The 9,597-nt window shown below is 33.1% G+C and overlaps 1 protein-coding gene across 1 annotated transcript; it reads right to left on the reverse strand.

Moving 5' to 3' along the window:
- Nucleotides 1-1,180: 1,180 nt before the first annotated feature.
- On the reverse strand, nucleotides 1,181-3,364 carry LOC111996025 (putative disease resistance RPP13-like protein 1). Its single transcript, XM_065778387.1, is given in 2 exon segments — nucleotides 1,181-2,034; nucleotides 2,037-3,364. Coding segments are annotated over 2 exon segments (1,980 nt in total). The 5' UTR covers nucleotides 3,163-3,364.
- Between the last annotated feature and the right edge of the window lie 6,233 nt (nucleotides 3,365-9,597).

Here is a 9,597-nt window from a genome sequence, read left to right on the forward strand (position 1 = left end):
GCAGATACCTCCACTGAAAAATGATACAAAATTAGGGGACGAGTAAATACCCAAACGAGTGAGTGAACTAAGATCACGGTAAGATTCCTTTGATACGAAAAGAGATTCAAGATTTTACTTTCATACACTATGAGAGATTTGAGTTTTGGGTACGACTCTAAGGGAAAAGACCAGAGTGAATCAGAGTCATCCCATATACTCAAACTTTCAAGAGAAGGATAGCAATGGCCAGTTGTGATCTGAAATGTTCCTTGGATGTAAAGTGATTTTAATGTAATGGGTACACCACTTCCTGGGACAGCGAGACACGTCATAAGCTCCGCAAACGACTGCAAGAAGATGCGACCTCCTCTAATAAAGAGGTAATCCAACTTGGGTGGTAATTCCTTCAACACTACCTTATCACAATCACTTAATTGCAATTCATTGAGAGTTGGAGCTCTAGGAACTGAAGCAACAAGTTGCTGACATTTTGCAATTAGAAGTTTGATTAAAGAGGGAAGCTGACTGGGTAGACCACCGCTTAGCTTGGGACATTCACTTATGCAAAGCTCTTTGAGAGTAGAGAAAACTCCAACCCCATCTTCATGTTCGCCTTCAAATAAAAACCATTCCTGCCACTCTGGCATGTCTCTAAAGCTTAATACTTCAAGGGATCTAAAAGGCTTAGTTGTAGAAGAAGCATCCCCATAGAACTCACGATCCACACGCAATACAAAATGAAAACCTTGAATATAGAGTTTCTTGAGGACAGGTAGGTGCCCAAGTGAAGGCAAGGATGAGCAATACTTACAATTGGCAAGGCGTATAGACACCATATTGGAGAAAGAACAATCTTCTAACCAATTTGGAAATTTTGTACCCCCGTAATCTTCAATGGTGAGAGACTCCAATTTCGAATGAGGACACAATTGCTCAAGAACATCTCTTTCCTTTTCTGAATTTCCAATGTCAAAGCCACATTGAAACACCAACTCAGATAAGTGCTGCTTATTCTTCAAATTAACCTCCCTAGCATCTCTAGCATGATGAACGTTTTGCAAGTTTAAAATGGACAATGCTCCAGAAAGATGATGGAGCTCCCCTAACTCCTTAATACTTGACCCAGAATGTTTGCCCACAACAAAAGTAGTTAATTTCACAAGATTTCCCAATTTACCCATATGCAGCGGCATCTCTTTCAATTTGTACCAACTAAATCCAAGTGGCGCAAGTTGACTAATCTCCACATCTTGGTAGGCAACTCAATAAGGGAGTCACAATTCGCCAATAACAAGGTTTGCAATTTATACAAATTACATAGAGAATCTGGTAATCGTTTGATTGGAGTGTAACTGAGATTTAAATAGCGTAGATGTTTAAAATTGCCAATAGAATTAGGCAATTTCCTCATGTTTCTATAGCAAGAAAATGATAGTACTCGTAAGCACTTAAATGTCAACAACAAATCATCTATCATCACTGTTGATATCTTATTCAATTGCCATCGATACGATGACAAATCTAATCCAAGGAAGGTTCGCAAATCCTTGGCCTTGTAAGACAACTTAAATTTCTTCGAGGCATCATATTCAGTTCTAACATATGACAAATGGCGAGTCTTTCTTGTGATTACACAAGACTCAATGTTCTCCAGCTTGAAACAAAACTCTCCGCTTATAAATATTGCCAAGTCATTGAATAAGTCATGCATTACGAAACATGATTGGTTGCTACTTGATCGTTGAAAAAATGATCTAGATACCAAATCCTCAAAGTATTGTTCACCTATTTCTTCCATTCTTCCATTTCCTTCGTATTGCTGTAATAAATCTTCTGCCATCCACAATAGGACCAATTCTTCCTTTTTAAATTCATAATCCTTTGGAAGGATTGAGCAATAAGCAAAGCAACGTTTCAAATATGGTGGAAGATAGTAGTAGCTCAATCTTAGAGCTGGAAGAATATTAATGTCTCCTTTTGGTAAATCCCATATATCACTCTTCAAAATCTTTGTCCACTCTCTTGGATTTTCTTCAAACCGTAGCAAACCCCAAGTGCTTTTGCAGCTAAAGGCAAACCTCTACACTTTTGGACAATTTTTCTACCGATTTCCTCAAGGATTGGAAATTCACCGGAGCTTCCATTTTTAAATGCATGTTTTTCAAATAACGACCAACATTCTCCGATTGACAATTCATTTAGAATATAAGATGAAACTGTGCCTACTTTTGATGCAACTATTTTACTGCGAGTCGTAAGAATAATCTTAATCTCCTGTGCCCCACATTTGAAAACTTTAAGTAATTCAACCCAATCATCGTAGTTCTCATTCCAAACATCATCTAAAACTAGGAAAACTTTCTTCTTCTGGAATTTCTCTCTGATCTTATTTTGCAGCAAATTCATAGTGTGAATGTTACAAGCAGATGAAGTGACCTCTTCAAAAATAGTTTTTGCAATTCTAAAATAATCATAATTTTCTGAAACGCAAACCCAGGCATTAAGGTCAAAACTCTCCTTGACTCTCTTGTCATTGTATATAAGTCGAGCAAGAGTTGTTTTACCAACCCCACCCATACCTACGATGGGAACAACACATATACCATCATCACTCGCATTATCATCTGATTGGAACTTCTCAAATATCGCCTCCATATCCTTGTCTCTACCAAACACACCATATTCTTCAGGGCAAGAAGTCGTCAATGGTCGTGATGGTAGTTCAGCAGCAGCAACCTTTTCTAGACGGAGAACATCCTTTTGTTTTGTAATAGATTCTAGTTGTTCTAGAATGTTTTCTAGTTCGGATTGTATCCTTTTGTCAAATGAATTAACAAAAGTAGAGAGAAAACCCATTACCTTACTAGTACTAGTGGATTCAGCTTCTAAGTTGGATTGCATAGCTTCGTAGGCAATCTCATCGAGGAGGTCATCCGCAACATAAACAGCATCTTTGAGCTCATCCAGCCACTTTTTCACAGCAGCGTCTGTAATTTGCTTCTCCTCCGCATCATTGAGCACAGCACCAGCAGACATCAGCTCTAACTTCAGCTTTTGCACCAAACGATCAATCAGTTTCCTTCCGTTGAGATAGTCTAGGACCTCGCGAGAAGCCGCTCGTTCAAACGCCACCTGAAGAAATGCTGAGAGAACAGCTTCACCCACCAAGGCCCCAGCCATAGTCTCTGTTCTTGGTTGAACAAGCTTGAATAAAAGAGTAAAGAGAAGTAAGTGCAATAAGGCAGAAAACAGTTTATGGTGTAGAAGACTAACTTCTTAGCAGATTTAGATAGACAGAGGTTCAATCTATTCGGCAGCTTGACTTCACTCAACACGCGTGAATGATCAAAAAGTAGTGATGGCAGGTGAGGACATGGCGATTATGATTGGCACAGAGTGAATATATAATAAAAAAGAAATCCTATTCGTTGGAAGAAAGTGCTTGGCTATTTCTTTGAAAATTATTTTCAGCATCTTTCTACGTTCTTACTTTATTGATAACAATTTTTCCCCCCAAATTAATTAAAGAGGGTCTCTAGGAAAAAGGGCCATTTACCACCCTATAGATGAATTTTTTTTTTTTTTTAAAATATAAATTTCACTTTAGTCTAATTTAATTGTATGTGTGTATATATATATATATATGTAAAGTTCACTTCTTACTAAACTGCATATTATTGTAGATTTCTCATTGACCATATGATTATTCTTTTTCTTAAATTTATTTTACTTTTAATTATTTTTACAATATTAAATATATAAATATATTAGCTTTACAAACTTATTTTATGTGGTTTTAATTTTACATATTCATCTTCTTTAATTTTGATATTATAATTAAATAATAAATCAATAAAAAAATTGTCGAATATATTAATCTTGAGCAATTTTAACTTTATATATAATTTTTCTTTTACATGTTTATCTATTTTAATTTAGACATTTATAATTGAAAAATAAAATCAATGAAGAATAAGAAAAACAAAGACAAAAACAAAAAATCTATAAAAAGATATTCACAGATCTTGCTTAGTTTTTCATAGGAGAAAAGATACAACTTGACAACTGCCCTGAAAATTTGTGCATCCATTATCTCATTATTGACTAATTTATATGTATTCCTTGCAAAAAAATTTTTTATCATTTTATTTACATCACTAAACACTACGGATGAATTTTTGATTCATTTGTGTTCGTGAACTGCACGTTGTGGTAGATCCCCACACGACCATAGCACCTTCCAGGAGGGTCAATAATTCACAAAGATGCCTCATTAGTGAGGGCTATTGTAGATCCCACCAACTGTTAAAGGTAAAAGAAACACCATATGATTATTAGGAAGAGAAATTCTTATAAAATAGTAAGTTTCAGGTTATAACTCATTATCGGATGGTCTCTACATAATCTCACCAAAGTTTTGCGATAAAAAGGACAAATACAAAGATTGTAATCACATGGATTATATTTACGTTATTAATTTATTACTCAAACTATTATTTCTTTGTGATAGCAATGAGCATCATTTTTTTAAACCGTCAAGTTATTCTCAATTTGTTTTAATGAAAAATTTGTTTCAATAAAAAACTTTATGTGAAAATTGTTTTTTGAATTTTCTTACATTAGTAGTACAAAAAGAAACTGGTCAAAGAAAAAGTGAAAAACTCTTTCTTAATTTATTTTATTTAGCTTAGCATAAGATAGACTATTTTTCAAATTTTTTTTGAAAAACAATTCTTGTAAACTAAATAAAAAAAGACAATTTTATTTCACGCAAAACTAAGTAAGAGAATTTACAAATTTATTTTCAAACTCATTTTAAGGTCACTCCTAAACCTAAGAAAATAAGATATTTTTTTATAAAAAGTCTTTCTAGAAAATTATTCATTTTTAAGAAAATGTTGATATCGATAAATGTTGATATCCAAACAAACCGGTAAAAGTTTAGATTATTAGATGAAAAAAATAAAAAATAAAAAATATTAAGAAAAAGTGGGATAAGAAAAGAGAAAGACTTCACTTTTGGCTAGGCTAGGTGTAAGGCATCATCCCTTTGAGCCTTTACTTTTGCCAAAGTGAAATTTATCCTGATTCATCTTTGTCGGTGAGTGGAAGTAGCTTTCAACCAATTGCATAGACCTTGAAACAAAATTTGATTCTTTATTGAAAAGACCCTCAAAGAATAATTTCTCCCAAAGAAATCTAGTATTCAAGGGTTTGAGTAGTAAAAATCTCAAAAATGTGAACCCTTGTCTATCTTAGAGAGAAAAAGTCTTTAAAACGAGCGGAATGGTGACGCATAAAGGGGACTCTACTATTCAACGAGTGGTCCACTATACAGTAGAAGCATCTTTTAGAAAACCTATTGTCTTAAACATTGGATTCCCTAACCATAGTGGCGTTTTTTTAATTTAATTTTTAATTTTGGCAAAGTGGAGTTGATTATGAGTAAAGAAAGCCAATCTCGTACGGGATGTTGTACTGGTTTGACTAATAGAACAATATATTTTGGTATTAGTCAATACTGGTGTACCGTTTTGGATTTACCACTATTTTTTTATATTTATAAATATATATATATATATGTTATAATAAAAATAAAAGTTTACCATAAAACATTTCCTCAATTTAGAACATATTATTCATGGCTAGGAAAACAAATAATACTAATAAGTTAGTACAAATAAGTTACCATTCTGCCTTTGCAAAAATTCAAAAATTACAAAACTGGAAAAAAATATTTATTTCTCTACTAGCCGATACGCCTGGTACCGGCCGAAACACTCGAAATTGGCTGTCAACTAAGTAATCTATTTCGATGGATGAAAGTTCTTGGCAATTTCTATGAATATCATGTTAAGCATCTTAATTTCTACATGCTTACGTTATTGAAAACAATTCTTTTGCTAATTTATTGAGGAGGGTCTCTAGGAAATAACGTGGCAAAAATTGTATAATTGCAAGTGCATGCTTATTCGTTTCGTTTCTCTAGGTGATCCACCTCCACTTCATGACCCACAATCCACATCAATCTATTCCTATATATTCAATGAATAATTTGTTCACATTGAGTGACCCCACTGGTAGAGGGAGTTGGTTTCCACTCCAGGGGGTTGATTATGGGACAAATTATGCACATGTTTTATGTAAAATATTAGTCGCAGACCATGAGATGTATAAGAATATATAATTATCTTATAACTGTTATATAATTTATAATTTTTTTTCTAAAATTTTTTGAAGATAATTTGTTTTTCCTAAAATAAAACAATTTCTAAAATTATTTTCATCTTTCTATTTATACTAATATATCATTATATTATTTTGGGTGTATTTGATTGATATTATTCCTTATAAGGTAGTCTATATTCTTTGAAATTATGTTATAGTATTCTATATTTTTCAATTTTTTTTACAAATAAACTTTTTAAGTTTCAAATAATTATTTGAATTCTTCATTATCTTAAAATGACATTTACATGATAATCAAAACTCATAACATTGAATATGTATAATTTATCTATAGCTTTTATTGTAGATAATTTGTTCTCTCTAATAATTAAACAATTTCAAAAAGTAATTTCCATCACTCTATTTTTACAAATATATAATTTTATAATTTCTTTTTATGTTTTTTTTTATTGATATTATTCTTTTTTTTAAATGTTCTATATTCTTCTAACTATTATTTTTATGCATTATATTTTCCTAATTTCTTTTGATACATCTAAAATGTTTTTTTTTATTGATATTATTCTTTTTTTTAAATGTTCTATATTCTTCTAACTATTATTTTTATGCATTATATTTTCCTAATTTCTTTTGATACATCTAAAATTTTTAAGTTTTAAAAATATTATTCAAATTCTCATTTTCTTAAGTAGATTATTATAATAATCAAAATTTATTATATAATTAAAATTGATATTACTCAAATAATTGATAGTACTTTCACCCCAAACTTGTCTTTTCTTATTCTTAAGTAAGTACACTGATTTGGACCGACTTAATACAAATGGATCGAAGTGGACCAAAATAAACAGAATTGACCAAATTGGACTTAATAGTCTGAATTGGACTGATGTGGACCAAATAGACTAAAAACAGCTGGACTTCACCTAACATTCTTGAATGATTAATAAAGTAGTAATGGTTGGTGGAGACATATATGGCCAACATGATTAGCACAGAATAAATGATATAATCAGAGAAGTAATCAAATTCGTTGGAAGAAAGTTCTTGGAAATTTTCATGAATATCATGCTCAGCATCTTTCTACATGCTTACGTTACTGAAAACCACTTTTTATGCTTGTTTATTGTGGAGGGGACTCGAGGAAATAATGTAGCAGAAATGTTATAAATTAATTGCAACTTGCAAGTGCATGCCTTTTCGTTTGATTTCTCTAGGTGTACGATCCACTTCATGACCCACATCAATCTATTCCTTATATATGTTCATATTGAGGGAGCCTACTGGCAGAGGGAGGTGGTTTTTCCAGTCCAGGGGATTGATTATGGCACAAATAATATATTGCCTCCTGGATTATTATGCACACATTTTATGCAAAAATGCATGCTTGTCATGGCACTTTGAGATTCGATTTATTTATTTATTTTAATTTCTTTGTTTTATGCATTTCAACTTTTTTAGGAACACTTAATTACTAAACAATTTAAGATTTCAAGAGATCTTGAATCGGATTGTAAGGTCACCATACTTAGAAGCTCTCACTTATATAGGCAGAAACAATTGATATGCCTTCCTATTTTCTAAGCGATCAAATCAAATGGAGCCATGCATGCAGGAAAATTAATTGTTGATCTCTCTCTCTATTTTCGTTGCTTTATTTTAATACAATGTACGCACTGATGGGCACTTGGTAATTGGTACATTGATACATGAGCACAAGCTCCCAAGCTTCTAAAGTTATAATCACAATTTCAATAGTATAGTTTGGTTTTCTTTATTAGAGGAACCACGACAATGGAAGTCTTAATGGCCATGCCTATGCAGTTGGGCCTTTGGGGGCATCTAACAACCTAGTAAAGGCCTAAGAGCCCAGCCAAGATTGACCCATTATATCAACTTTAGATTTTTTTTTTCTTTTTTTGTCTTTCTTCTCCTTTTTTTTTCCTAAGCTATATGGTATCTACTATTAATTGTAATCAAATTGCTCTTTTATAATTATTTCATTCATCTTAAGAGGATTTTTTTTATTTTATATAAAAAAAAAGATTTTCTTTTTAAGAGCATATAAATAAGACACATGTACAATAAGAGTAGTTTCTCAAAAAAAAAAAAGAAAAAAAAAAGGAGTTACTACTAAACTAATACAGCACTATACAACAGCAGAGTAGGCGTGAGGGTGACCTGGTAAAGTAGGAAAAGAGCTACACTTTGTAATGAGAGTGTAGACATCTGCGACATATCGTTTATCTAAAGTTGTTTGTGTGTGTTATAGAACGACTTCTCGTATTGAAGTATTGTTTTCCACATCTTGTATTATCACTTATAAGCAAAGTCTCCAATTAGAGAATCTGATAGAATAAAATATAAATATTCTAATAATGAGTTTTTAATTGGTAGTGTGGTTTAGCATCTACTCAAATTATATCTAAAAATCTTTCAAAAATCATGGGCAATATTTCTATGAATGGGAAAACATTTTAAGTCACTCAATAAAAGTATTCTCATGCATAAAAAATTCAGTTGTTTTTTGATGGTACAAAGCAACAGTACCTTCAAATTCCTGAGAATCTACCTGAAATTAAAAAGCGTGCAGTATTTTGCCCAAGTCATTTACTAATATCACATACAAGCAGTGTCTAATACACACTCTCACGATTTCAGTTCATTTTTTGTGTGTGCAAGAATGAGTGTATTAGTGTATGTGTAATAGAGATTTTTTTTAGACCCTCAAAAGTACATATTAACCAATTTTAAGGTCAAGTACTTACTGGTCAAATTATGCAAGGTCTAATTGTGTAATCAAAATTAAGTGTTGCGGAAAATACAGTGTGGGGCCCATAGGCCTGATAGCCTCGGCCCATCATATAGCAGGCCCAAGGCCCATGCCGAGGAGCTCAAGCTATTTTTGAGGGAAAGGGGAGGAGAGCCTATTTTCCTAAATCCACGCCGAGGATACCTTGTCCTCGGCCTGACAAAGGTGATTTTTGGGGAGAGGCTAACCCCAAGGTAAGCGGTCACTATCGCATTTAATACGCTCAACTAACCCCCCTGGCTGCATTAATGGGGAGGTAACCCCTTGGCAGGATAACGTTGGTTAGAGTGAGCCACTTGAGTGCCGATAAGGCCTCTGACGGGACGGACAACCAGAAGAAAAGCGAATAGACGATCAACAGATGGGAGCAGGAGATAGGAAGATGAAAACTATAAAAGAAAAGTGAGTAACGCCAAAGAGTGGGGGAAAAAAAGAGAGAGAACATTAAGGCCTCCTCGGCCACAGGCTGAGGAGCATTCCCCCATTTGGAAGGAAACACTTAGCATTTGTTTATAAGAAAAAGTTTGTGCATGTTGATCGCCGGCTAGCACCTAAGCCTGTAAACCCACTCTCTATAAATTTATTGTTTGGGCTTATTGGGCTGAAAACCCAAC

Source organism: Quercus suber, unplaced genomic scaffold (assembly GCF_002906115.3).
Source record: "Quercus suber isolate HL8 unplaced genomic scaffold, Cork oak 2.0 scaffold_182, whole genome shotgun sequence".
NCBI lineage: Eukaryota > Viridiplantae > Streptophyta > Magnoliopsida > Fagales > Fagaceae > Quercus > Quercus suber.